Source organism: Pongo abelii, chromosome 8, assembly GCF_028885655.2.
Source record: "Pongo abelii isolate AG06213 chromosome 8, NHGRI_mPonAbe1-v2.0_pri, whole genome shotgun sequence".
Taxonomy (NCBI): Eukaryota; Metazoa; Chordata; class Mammalia; order Primates; family Hominidae; genus Pongo; species Pongo abelii.
In genome coordinates, this window is record NC_071993.2 from 104,024,746 (window position 1) to 104,038,093 (window position 13,348).

The window sequence follows — 13,348 nt, forward strand, 5'->3', positions numbered from 1 at the left end:
GTTCCAACTTAGGAGAGCTTTATTCACTTCTCAGAGGAAGGGCCCTGCATTTTGGCAGGCCACCTTCAGAAGCTGATCTCCTCAGCCAATGACAACGATCCCTCACCAGGCTGTTATGTACAGCTGTGTAGGATGTACACTGCACAACTTCAGGGGTGCCATTCATAATTGGCCCCACCCTCTACTTGGACTCTGCTCCAAGAAAAGATGGCATGCACAGAAGGCACTGAGCTGGCAGGCTCCTGCACTCCCCGGAGGAGTTCCATTCTGTTGTACTTGCCAGGCCCCTAGTCTATGCCAAGCATGAGTCCTGTGCTGCCAAAGAGCAGGTGAAAACACTCATCCCCTAGAGTAACAAATGGCCCCTCCTACAGGGAGCTCGCCCAACTCCAGGGCTGTGCTCTCTGTACAGACAAAGCGCTGTAGGACCTCGGGGAGTGAGGTGCTTGGTGAGTGGGAGAGGGGGTGCTTCACTACCTTTTGTATATTCTATTGACAGACTTCCCCAGTAGAGCCTGAAGGAAGGGAAATACTGGAAGGAGGAGCGGGCAAACACTGTCCTAGTAGCACCCACCACATCTTGGGATTCATCACATTTGGGATAAAAGATAGCAAGTTGTGGCAGATGTCACAAATGGAGCTGGTGCTCACTGGCCCTGCAGTGACTGCAGAGGCCTCAGGAGCACAGCACGCTGGGCTTCGGTGGGGGGACGGGGCAAAGATGGTTGTGCAAAGAATGCTGGGAAAATCCTCACTATGGCAGGGAGTGCATCCCAGTTGCCAGGGGCAACAGCTCTGCCTAGCTCCTCCACACTTCTCCCGCTCCCAGAGTCGGAGGGTCCACCAGTGAGGAAGAGGGAGCTAGAACAGCAAACCCTTTGCAGCCAAAGGATGGCCCACTAAGGCTGGGGTGGGCAGGGGCTGTGTGGAGGGGGGCATACCCCTTTTCCTCCTCCTGCATCCACCAGGGCCCTGGGCCCTGCCAGCCTCCTCAGGGGATGCCCTGGGCCACTGAGAAAGCCTTGGCACTGCTACTCACAGCGAGTTCAGGGAGCGGAGGCCCTGGAAGGCGTCAGGTGCAATCTCAGCGATCTGATTGTTGCTCAGGTCTCTGCAAGGTGAGCAGAAGGAGAGGGGGCATCTGAATCCCTCAACAGCCACTGAGCCCTGCCCAGTCCCCTCCACCTCCTAGATGTCACGGGAGCAGGGTGGAGTGCTTTGAAATGAGAATAGTGAGAGGCCAGATCTCTCCTCCATTCGAAAAGCCCATGGCCACTATTTCCCTGTGCAGTCTGAGGGCTGGGTAGGAGGGGGCACTCCAGCTTGGGAAGTTATGGATAAAGCTTTCCCATGCATCCTGGCAGTCTCCTAGCCCCCTCCCATCCTTAATTGCTCCTATTGGTACCCAAACTGAAATGGGAAGATGACAAGCAGCTCCCGTCACAGGCCAGGCTCAGGCTCAGCACCCCCTTCGGGCCTCACGATAGCCCTGCAAGGAGGTCCCCGCATCACAGCCAAGCAGCCTGAAGGGCAGGAAGGCCAGGTGGCTGGCCAAGGCCACTCAGCTGTGGGGGGCTGAGTTAGGGCCTGCCCCAGGGCTGTGGGACCACCCAGGATCTCCGTCAGCCCTGTACCAGCCCCCCAGGAAGCAGCGGGAGGCACTCACATCCTCCGTAGCTTTCTGTAGGGTGAGAAGGCTCCAGGAGGGATGGACTTGATGCCATTGAGCTCCAGGCGTCTGCGGAGAGAAAACAGAGGGGAAGCACAAGGGCCCAGGTCAGCCCAGCCCTGGGTGTTATCTGCTGGGCTCACCTGCCCTGAATAAGCCTTTGGCCCCTCTTGCCCCTGCTCCCTTCCCACTTCCAGAAGTTGAAGTCTGGGGTAAGGACGCTGGGACAGACAGAGAAAATGCTGACTTGCGCTCCATTATTCCAGGCATTTGTAGCTGAAAGGGGCCCACAAATGATGCTGAGAACCTGATTCTAGCAGACTCACGAAACTGGGTAGGACCACAGAGGGACACTCCCTCCCCAGCCCTCCAGAGTTTCCCAGCCCTGGACACAAAGCTCAGCCCAGCAGAGGCAAACTGTGTCTTCTCCATGGTCACTGAAGGGCCTTGTGGCAAGCCCTGAGGCGGCGCCTACTCCAGCTCTTCACTGGCCCTCCAGAGCCAGGCCCGCTGAGGGGCTGTGCCCCAGCATCTGCCCTGCCCCGTACTCACATCTCCGTCATGGTCTCGGGCAGGTTGGCCGGGATGGCAGTGAGGCCTTTTCCACGACAGTCCACGATGCCATTGCTGCAGGTGCACATGGCCGGGCAGGAGCCGGAGGACAGGGTGCAGGTGGGCACGCGCCCCGCTTCCCCCTGGCCTGCAAAAACAGGGGGGTGTGGCCTCAGGCTGTCGTGCATCAGCACCTCCCTTGAGCCCAGATACAGACTGATGGATGGGATAGGGTGTACACTGGCAGTTTCTCTCGATAAGGATGAACCAGAGGGGATCACTAATGAAATAAGATTCTGGACTTTGATATAACTCTGGGCGCCTGGCACACAGCAGGTTCTTGTCAGATGTTTGCTGAACTTGAATCTGAACTGAACTGCACTGGTGTGTGATTCATACACTAAGAAATCCTGGCCTAGAATTCTGAAGCTCTGGATTCTAGTCCAAGTCACTTAACACTTCTGAGCCTGAGTCCCCTCATCTGTCACATGAGGGTGATAATCACTGTTTCCTAAACACTGAAGCACTTACTGTATGCCACATGCTATAATAAGTGCAGTACATGCAGTATTGTGTTTAAGCCTAAGAGGAGCCTATTATTGTTGCCATTCTACAGCTGAGAAAACAGAGTCCTCGATGTTAATTAATTTGTAGAAATTCTCACAGCTAATAAGTGGTAAAACCAGGATCCAGCCCAGTGTCTGAAATAAGAGCCTTTGAAAAAATGGAGATATAACTTATACAAAGTGCTCTTTCTGAAGCATGTAGCTGGTGGAACCACTACCTAGACACAGAACATTTCCATTACCCAAGAAGATTCCCTCCTGCCCCTTCCCCAAAGTAACCACTATTCTGAGATCTATTGCCAAAGATTTGTTCTGCTCGTTTATGAACTTCATATAAATGAAACAGTAGTTTCTCTTGTGTCTGGCTTTTTTGCTTAATATACAATCTTTGAGATTCACCATGTTGCTGTGTGTATCAGTAGTTTGTTCTTTTTCATTGCTGAGTAGTATTCCATTATATGGATACATCATAATTAGTTGGTGGATATTCAGGTTGTCTCCAATTTAGGGCTATTATAGAAAAAGCTGCCTTTAATATTTTTGGACATTTTTGCAGAAAAAAAATGCACACACCTAGCAGGAGTTGCAGGGTCACAGGGTGGACAGAGGTTGAGCCTTAGTGGATCCTGCTAAACAGTTCTGCAGAGTGGTTGAGCCAATTGATACCCCCACCAGCATTCTAACTTCGAATATATTCCATGGCTGCCCCAAAGGGTGGGCACCAGGACCAAATGAGACAAAGCTACATGGATTCCTGGCATATTGTGACAGTGGCCTTCAAAAGAAAAGCGTTGCCAGGCTGATCAGACTCCAGAGGAGAAACTCATGTCTGAAAATAGAAACCACGGTCTTCCAAATGCAAAGGAAAAGGTTTCATTTCAAAATAAAAATTGTCCAAGTGATTTACCCATTCCAATTCCTAAAAACTCTGGCAGCTGCAATGATGCAGAGGCAGTCCTGGCTCACACATGAGACTTACCCGTGTGTATGCACATACGTTTTTGCACACAGGCACACACACTCATACGCACATCTGCATGCACACACACAGCAGTGCTGAGCACAGCGGTGTTCAAGCCCATCCATTGCACTGGGTGTCTGCCAGAGGAATGGAGGAGGTGACAGCCACAGCCGAGAGCCTCACACTGAGGAGGGGAGGCTATGCCTAGGAGATGCTTTCCTTCAGAGCTCTGTGTGGCTGGCAGGCCCAGTCCACGGGTTTGGGAGAAAAAGTCAGCCTCTAAATCCTCTGTCACAAATCTGAGAACTGTCCATTCATTCAGCAAGCATTTCCTGTGCCAAGCAAAGACAAAGTGCTGAGGATGTGCCAGAAACACAATGCGGGACCTCATGTAGGATCACAGAAGGCTCCCTGGGCCCTGCAAGGTGAGGAGGAGTCGGCAGGCAACAAGGAGGGAAGGGTGTGCCCAGCAGGGGAGCAGCCTGTGAGGCCAGGGCTAGGGGCACCTGCACCAGGAAGGGGCAGAGGCAGGCACAGCTAGGGAAGCTGCAGGCAGCCGGAGGCAGGGGAGGTGGTGCCGGCCCTGGCCAGGCTTGCAGAGCCTGAGGGCAGTTCAGACTCTCGACGCGGTGCTGACGGCCAGGTGAGTACACGAGCAGTGACCGCCCAGACTTGTGGGTTCTTTTTGGTCTTCTAGCTGTAGTACAAGCCAGGGGCCAGGGAGGACATGGGCAACCAGTCAGGAGGCTATCACAGAACCCCAGGGGGAAGGTGAAAGGGCGTGGGCTTTGAGGCCCACCTCTTTTGGAGCCAAGTTTAGAGGGCCTAATTCAACGACTTGTCAAGTCAGCAGAGGTGAGGCGATCGGAGGAGGGAAAAGGGGGTGACAGCAGCAGGAAAGAGCCCAGACGACACTGGAGGAGGCACTGAGTAGACCAGAAAGAGGACGGGGTGGAACAAAGGGGGTGATGAGTGGATGAGGCAGTGAGGGGACAGGAGGGAAAAGGAGAGGAGGCAAGAAGTGACATGCAGAGACAAAGGCCATAGTGAGAACGGGAGGTGATGGATGGGGCAGGAGGGGCAGACAGTGGGGTCAGGAGGTGATGGGCGGGGCCAGGAGGTGATGGGCAGGCCAGGTATTAATGTCGAGATTAGGGGCGGGAACAAGAGGCAGGGCAGGAGGCACCGGACAGTTGAGAGTCCAGCAGGGGTCTGCACCCACCTGAGCAGCTGAACTCACTCTTCTGGACCTCTGCCACATTGAGGCCACGCAGGCTGGCTGGGCCCGAGCACTGGGTGAAGAGCCCGATGGTTGGCCGCTGCCTCAGCCACTGCGAGAGCCAGGCCAGGTGGCAGTCGCAAAACAGGTGATTGGAGTGCAGGCGGCTGCAAGAGGACAGGATGGCTCACAACCCATCTGGATCCCCCAGCCCAGCCAGATTGTGGGAACCCCAACCTCAGGCAGGAGGCTGCCCCCGGTGCTGTGTTCAAGTCAAACACAGTCTACATTTAGTCAAGTAGGCGGCTCAGCTCCAACCTGGGGATTATCCACAGCCCCGTGAAGATACCGCTGCTGCCCCTCCCCTCCCACATGCTCTGGGCACAGCTGGACCGGAATGTACCCAGCAAAGCCCAGGTCATCGCACTGACCTCGCACAGGCTCACTGCCCCAAACCACCTGGCTCATTTTCAAGCACAAAAACAAATCATTTGTTTTCCAAGGAAAAACCAAATTAAGTGGCATTGGATGCCCTGCAGCTGTATAACTCCTTCCGCCTCCGACAGCATGAAGCCCCCAGCCTGGGCTGGCCTCTGGGGGTCTGAGGGAGAATGAGCTCCATGACCTGTCCGCAGAACCTTCACTTCCTGCCCCACCCACCCCCTGGCATCAACCGGGCTTGGTTGCCCCGCTCCCAGCTGCCCCGGCTGACTCACAAGGTCCGTAGCTTGGGCATATGGTTGAAGCTGGACACGGGGATGGTGGTGATATTGTTGTTGTTCAGGGTCCTAAATGGGAAAAACCAGAGTCATTTAGCACCTGCCCGGCAGGAGATGATGTGGGACAGGGCCACCCTGCTAACGAACGGGGAGGCTCTTGACCTTAAAGTGGACCAGCACGGGGCTGGACATGGAGGGGCTAAGCTGAAGAGCGTGAGGCATATCCCACCCCACAGGAAAGCCCTGAGCTGGGATGGTGACTGTGAGCCGACAGCACCGTAGACTCCAAGGCTGGTAGGATGGGGAGATGGAGCAGGGCGGGTGATGGGACGCGTCCCAGGCTTGGATTGGCTTGGAAGAAAGGTGGGGTTTGGATAGGCAGGGGGAAAGGGGGAAGCATTCCAGGCCAAGCACCAGAAACCCTTGGGTTTCATCCTGAGCAGGTTATACGGGGGCACACTGCTTGCTGCAGGCACAACCCCATGAGTGCCTGTCCTCCCCTCCTCCGAGGTGATTCTAAGAGGGCAGGTCTCCCCTTTCCTGTCCCCCTGATGCCCGCTGCCCAGGCCACGACACTTGGCACCTGTGTAGCAGGGCCCTCCACACCCCTCCTTCCTTTTCCATGCTTTACTTACAGCACCTCCAGCCCCCGCAGAGCACGGAAGGCCCCTTCCTCAATGCAGCTGATCTGGTTCTTGTCCAGCTGTCTGTGAAGCAAACGAAGGTTGTAGAGAGAAGGGCACATTGCCTAGTGTAAGGATGTCCAAACATTCTGACCACGTGCTCCATTCATTCAAGAGGTACACCCCTAGCCGTTTGTTATGTGTATATGTGTCAATCCAAATAGCAAACATTAGTAAAAACTTAAGGGTTTTTTTCTGATTTTCAGTTAAAATCACAAATATAAGTAAAAGTTATATTCTTCTACTCAACCTTACATATCCCCTGGGGAGAGGCACCCCCCTACATACACACACACACACACACACACAGACACACACACATTTTGGAGACCACCTAGTGGGTGCTGGCAGCTGAAAAATGGGAGAGTCACAAAGCAGTGGCAGCCAGAGCTGGCAAACAGATTTCAGCCTGAGTGCCAAAGAGGTTGACTAGAGGTGGCTACCTGGAGTGCTGCTGTCAGAGTAAACTGAAGCTGTGAGGTGAGCTCTGTGGGAGAGAATGTGGTGATTGATTATCAATGTGTGCCACAGGCAAGGTTGGGGGTGTGTGTGACAAGCATGCCAGGCATTTGCCATCCCTGCTGTAGTCAGACTTCAAGGAGGTGGTAAGCCTGGACCAGAACAAATTTGAATAATAATAAGCCATTACATTTAAATAGCATTTGACAAAGTGTATTTATTTCCATGTTTCATTTAAACCTCAGAACATGCCTGTGAAGTAGATCTTATTATCCCCACTTTCCAGAACAATATATCGAGGCTCAGCGATGTTCACTGACTTGCAGCAGCTTATGTATGTGTAACTAGAAGAGAAGATTCAAACCCAGCTCTCCCAACCCAAATATGAGGCGGGCACAGACATTGTGCCATCAAAATGGACTGAGAACATTGCCCACACTGATAATACGCTTTATCAGGTCCCCAAGGGCCCCCTCTGTTGGCTCTCATATGGAATCACAACCAAGGGAGAGGCAAGGGCTGCCTGTTTCCTCCAACCCCAGATTATTCCAGAAGACCATGCTGGCACCAGCCTTCTGAGAGCCTAGGTCAGCTCCCTGGCTGCCTGGACGACATGGCTCGCTCGGGGATACCCTGAGGACTCTGCCAGGAGTGGCCCTGGAGCCCCCGCACCCTTCTCCCTCCCAGGCCTGTACTCACAAATTTTTAAGGTCCGTAGCTCCCCGAAAAGCTTTCCTGGGGATGGCCTGGATGGCGTTCTCACTCAAGTCCCTAGGAGGATAAAGTCAGAGGGAGAGAAAACACCGGTCAGAAAAGAGGTTCCTGCAGAGTGCTGTGATGAGTTAGGGAAGCAGGACAGGTGGGCTGGAGGGCACTGAACCAGCCACTGCTGCACCCCAGCACCTAAGACAGTGCCTGGCCCACAGCGGCCACTCAGCAAGCATTTGTTGAATTAATGAATATGGAACTGGAGAGACACACCATGTCCTGGAGGGAGCTCAGTCCCCAGCCACCTCCCCTTCTCTGGGCTCCAGGCTTGCAGCTGGAAGAAGCCTGGGGCAGCTATGACCAGCCCTGCCCGAACCCACCTGATGTAGTTTGGATATTTGTCCCCGCCCAAATCTCCTGTTGAATGGTAATCCCCAGTGCCGGAAGTGGGGCCTGGTGGGAGGTGATCTGGTCATGGGCACTGATCCCTCCTGGCTTGGTGCTGACTTCTCAATGGCATGTGAGTTCTGGGAGCTCTGGTTGTTGAAGGGTGTGGCGCCTCCCCCTCCACTCTCCCTCTCCTTCACTCTCCCATGTGAAGTGCCTGCTTCCCCTCTGGCTTCTGCCATGAGAAAAAGCTCCCGGAGGCCTCCCCAGAAGTAGATGCCTTTGCTTCCTGCACAGCCTGCAGAACCGTGAGCCAAGTCAATCTCTTTTCTTATAAATTACCCAGTCTTGGCACTTCTTTATAGCAATACAAGAATGGCCTAATGCCCACAGAGGTCAGCCCACCGGACCCACAGAGGCCAGTTCAGCCCCCCACGGCATCGTGCAGGGCTGCAAAGGGGCACACAACAGAGGCGCTTCTGGAGGGGGATTGATGACCACTGTCTGGCACCGGGGGGGGAGGGACAGCACCCTGGGCTGGCTATGGTGGGTGCGCCTGGGGCTTACGCTCTGTGTCTTATGCTGAGCAAGCTGACTCAGGAAGAACAGAATTGGCTGCGGTGACCCAGTCGGCCAGTGGCCCACCCAGGTCTTTAACTCCAGGCAGGGCCTGACTCCAAACCCTGTGCTCTTGGGGACTGCAGGCAGCAGGGCACCTCTGAGAGCCTGGGGCACAGGAAGTCAGGAGCACGCAAGGGGCTGGGATCACTGAGGACTTCACACCTCCCCATGAATGCCCTGCTGCGAGGGGAGGGGGCGCTGTTGGGACTACAAATCCTCAGCCTCGGTGACTGCCAGGCCAGCTTTGGGGCCCTTCCTCCACTCCCTGGCAGGACCGGGCCTCTGACCTGTCCACCTGCCTCTCTTCCCTCTCGGCAGCCTCCCTGGCATCCATAGACGTGTGCAAACGCCCCTTTGCAGGTCAGCTTTTCCTACTCACAGCCACATTCCCCCCAGGCCAGCACTGCCTGAGTACTTCCCAGGAGCATGGCGTGGATACTATCACCATCCCCATTATACAAAGGAGAAAAGGGAGGCTCAGAGAAGCTAAGCAACTTCTTCAAGGTAACCGAGCTGGTGGGTGGTGGCTCCAGAATTTGAACCAGGCATTCAGGTCCCAGAGCCCCGGCTTGTGCCGCAGCCCTGGGGATAGGAACTGCCATTGCGCCCATTTCACAGACGAGGGAACTGAGCTCCAAGATGTGAAGTAACTGACCTGGGTTGGACCCAGGCTCCCTGTCCCAAAGCCTTGCCCCAGACACACCGAGGTCCTGAAGGTGAACAACCAGCGGCAGACCGTCCTGACATAGGCCCCAGTGCCAGGCAGTTCCAAAGCCCCACCTCCTCCTCCTGGGCCAGGCCCATGGGCTTTGACAGTGCCCTTCCTTTCAGCCCCTTACCCCACAGAGTCCGAGAACACAGCCCACAGCCCCCTACCCCGCCGCACACTGCCCCTTGAACTGTCAAGGCCGCCACTGCTCTGTCTGGGTTTCCCTGGTGAGAAACCCAACGGTGTGCAGAGAGCCCTGAGTCAGAAAGGTAGGAGGCAGATGGGCTCCTACTGCCTACTAGAACTGTGAGAAGGCACTGGACCAGCTGCTGCTGCACCCCAGCACCTAGGACAATGCCTGGCCCACATCAGCCACTCGCCAAGCATTTGTTGAATGAATGAATGAATGAATGATGGAACTGGAGAGATGCACCCTGTCCTGGAGGGAGCTCAGTCCCCAGCTACCTCCCCTTCTCTGGGCTGGGGACTTGCAGCTGGAGGGAGGAGCCTGGGGTTTGAGGCCTGGCCTTCCGCCTCCTGGCCGTACATCTGCAAGGCACCCTTCCCCTCCCAAGCCCAGTTTCCTCATGTACAAAATGGGAAAAATGAAAGCCTGGCAAGGCAATTGCCTTCCCGTCCCCACAGAGTGGGCACCAACATCTGTGCACTCCCTCCCCTAAACCCAGCCCCTCTGTCCTGTCCCCTCACAGCCTTTAGAAAAGCAGCCAGGCACTGGTGTCCGAAGGGGCCTTGGCACCATCAGCGCCCCTCATTCTTGCTCTCTCTCTCCTGGATGTAGGCCCCGTCTCCTGGAGGGGAGATGGTTCAAGCCTGCAGCACAGACACAGCTGTCCCTCCTCCAGAGCCGCCTACCTGCCATCCCTGAGGTGTCTCCCCTTCCTGCGGGGGAAGCTTCCTCCTCCCGCACTCGCCCGGCCCCACCTTCCCTTCCTGCTCTCCCCATGGCATCTTTCATCTTCGATCTTGGTTACTTGTGCCATATCTCCAGCTCCCCTGTGTAATCTGTCAGTATTCCTGGAGACATTCCCCAAATTCCACCCATTTAGGCTACTCCCCAGAGGGCCCCCAGTGGCCTACTCCCCGATGCCTGTCTTTATGCAGCAACTCCCTCAGCCCCATATGTCTTGAGAGGTGCATTTCAGTCTTTGCCTGCCTAATCCTTGTTATCATCTCATCCTTGCCTAGAGAGCTCCTTGGCTGCCACATCCTCTTCTTAGTGTCTCTGCTTCACACAAGAAATTGCTGCCGTGGTGGTACCTGCCCTAATGGCTTGATGGTTCTCCTGGTCTGTGGACTTGTGGACTTGTTCTCTCCATCTTCCTAAGTGGGATGCTGCCACTGGGCAGAGTGGGCTGGCAGGGAAATTACTGGATTTAGAGCAGGGCTGTACAGGCCACACAGGTAAACAACAGACTGCCCACACTAGAGCTCATGGTCATGCGAGTTCCTCAGTAACCAGGAGCTCAGGCTGACATGGGAGCCCAACATGAAACCAAACTCACCTTGATGGAGTGCCTGCAGGCACCAGTGACCGGGCTGGGTTTGTGGATGCAGAGCTAATCACAGGTGCATGGTCTACCCTAGAGCACTCATGCCCAGAAGAGAGCACAGATGGGAAACCAGTGAGTGGACCTTCAATCCTTCACTCCAGAAATGTGTACTGAAAGCTGATGGTCTGCTGGGGACACCCAAAGACTTGCTTTCATGGTGTGTACATGCCAGCTTTCAACAATGGCTGGAGGAGCAGTACTGCCAAAGAGATGGGAGAGTGCCGAGTAGTGAGTGAGCAAGTCCGCCGGAGGGAGGAGAGGTGATCTCTGACCGGATCTTAAAGAGTTGATGTGTCCCAGACAGAAATAGAAAATGAGGAAAGGGTGTTCTAAGCAGCGGTAACAGCATGTGCAGAAGCCCAGAGACAGGAAGGAACAAGGCAGGCTGGGGGAATCTCATGCAGTTTTGTATGACTGGTGCATGTACATGGAAGGTTGTGGTAGTTAAAAGACGTCCACAAATTCTTTGACATTCCTCCCTTCAAAAGACAGAGGCTCATTCTCTTCCTCCTGAATGTGGGCAGGACTCAGTAACTTACTTCTGAAGAATCACATATGATGGAAGCAGTAATGGATAACCTCTGAGACTAGATCATAAAAGACACTGTAGCTCCCTCCTTGTTCCTTCTGGGATTGCCCTCTCTGGGAGAACCCAGCCCAGGTCATAAGGACACTCAAGCAGCTCTCTGGGGAGGCCCACATGGAGAGGAACCAAGACCTCTCACCAACAGCAGGCACAGGCTTGCCAGCCTGTGAGCCAGCCATCAAGGAAGTGCATTCTCCAGCCCCAGCCAAGCCTTCAGATGACACAACCCCCCAACATTGTGACGCAGTCTCATGAAAAACCCCAAGCCAGAACCACCCAGCCACCTACAGAGACTGTGAGATGTTTATTGTTTGTTCTTGAAAGCCGCAGTGTTTTGAAGTCGTTGGTTACTCATCCAGCGTTGCTTTGAGGCATGACCCTGAGGAAGGGAGGGGCATGCTTAGGCTCGAGTTTAATGGGCTGAAATCGTGTTAGAGACTTGGCTACATCACTTCTCCTTTTTGGGGGCCTCAGTTTCCTCATTTGTCCAATTCATAGGCTGGACCAGAAGATTTCTAAGCTCTTCACCAGTGCAGACCCACCCACATGCCTGCGAGACACATTGCTATGGTCCAAATGATCGTTTCCTCTCAAAAAAGGCATAGGTTGAAACCTAATCTCCAATGTGATGGTATTAGGAGGTGAGGACTTTGGGAGGTGACAGGTCATGGGAGCTCCATCCTTATAACAGGACTAGTACCCTTATGAAAGAGACCACAGAGAGCTGCCTTGCCCCTTCCTCCACGTGAGGACACAGCTAGAAGGCACCGTCTATGAAGCAGGAAGCACCTTCACCACACGCCAAATCTGCCAGTACCTTGATCTTGGACTTCCCACCTCTAGAACTGTGAGAAATACATTTCTGCTGTTTATAAGCCACTCGGTCTATGGCATTTTGTTTTTGTTTTTTTAGAGACGAGGTCTTGCCATCACCCAGGCCAGACTGCAGTGGCACAATCATAGCTCACTGTCACCTTGAATTCCTGGGCTCAAGTGATCCTCCCCACCTCAGCCTTCTAAGTAGCTGGGACTACAGATGCGCTGGGACTACAGATGCTCTACGGGTGGAGACAGGGTCTCACTTTGTTGCTCAGGCTGGTCTCAAACTCCTGGCCTCAAGTGATTCACCCACCTCAGCCTCCCAATACAATATTTTGTTATAGCAGCTGGAACAGACTAAGACACACATCAAGTGAGGTGGTTGCTTCTTTAGGGGATTTGGGGTCCCAGAAAGGAGGTGAGGAAAGTTGCTGGCCATACACCTACTGAAAGAGGGGGTCTTGGGAGAAGACAGACACAGCCTCCCGCCTTTTCTGACCCACAGGGACTCAGGGAGATGAGAGCACGTGCATTAAGAGCCAGATGGGGGCAGGGAGGAGTGGTGGCCTGAGGGACGTCCACAGAGTTAGGAAGGCGGGACCTCCAGTGGGACCCTCATCTCAGCCTGGCTGACCACTCGCCCTTTGGCCAAGCCTGGGAAGGAACGCTGGGCCGGCACTCACATCCATTCATTATTCCATTTAATCCTCACCACAACCCTGCAAGGAAGGTTTTTTTATTCGTATTGATTTGCTTATCGATTTAGACCCAATCTTGTTCTAGAAAGGCTTTAAGGTGGCTTATAGGTATTTTCAAAACAGCAAGAGAGCAAGAGTGAAAAATGAGGCACAGAGAAGAGGAGGAATCAATGGCGGGTACTAAGAATGCATGCACCATGTGACCACATGCCAGGCTGGGCCGAGGGGGGCTCTGAGCTTTCTCACTGAGAGCCGACGTGAAAGGAGAGCCAGTCAGTTCACAGCGCCCACGGGACACGTGTAAGTCTAAAAGGATCAGCTTCTCAGGAGTACAGCTGGTTTGGCCCTCAGACGAGGCAAGAATTTTCCCAGGGGTCTTTATTAAAAATGACAGTGTAGCCTAATCGATAACACTAGATCC

At 54.2% G+C, this 13,348-nt stretch overlaps 1 protein-coding gene across 4 annotated transcripts in view; it reads right to left on the minus strand.

Moving 5' to 3' along the window:
- The window catches only part of SLIT1 (slit guidance ligand 1), a 186,297-nt gene that overhangs the window by 58,659 nt on the left and 114,290 nt on the right, over positions 1–13,348 (minus strand). For 3 of the 4 annotated variants that reach the window (XM_054522715.2, XM_024253714.3, XM_054522714.2), the window contains exons 5-11: positions 7,528–7,599; positions 6,322–6,393; positions 5,684–5,755; positions 4,971–5,134; positions 2,222–2,369; positions 1,667–1,738; positions 1,040–1,111 (exon numbers count right to left, since the gene is read on the minus strand). In XM_054522715.2, coding sequence (XP_054378690.2) covers positions 1,040–1,111; positions 1,667–1,738; positions 2,222–2,369; positions 4,971–5,134; positions 5,684–5,755; positions 6,322–6,393; positions 7,528–7,599 — 672 coding nt within the window. Of the gene's footprint in view, positions 1–1,039; positions 1,112–1,666; positions 1,739–2,221; positions 2,370–4,970; positions 5,135–5,683; positions 5,756–6,321; positions 6,394–7,527; positions 7,600–7,916; positions 8,007–13,348 lie in introns of those variants that run through there. The other variant, XM_054522716.2, reaches the window with a different exon arrangement.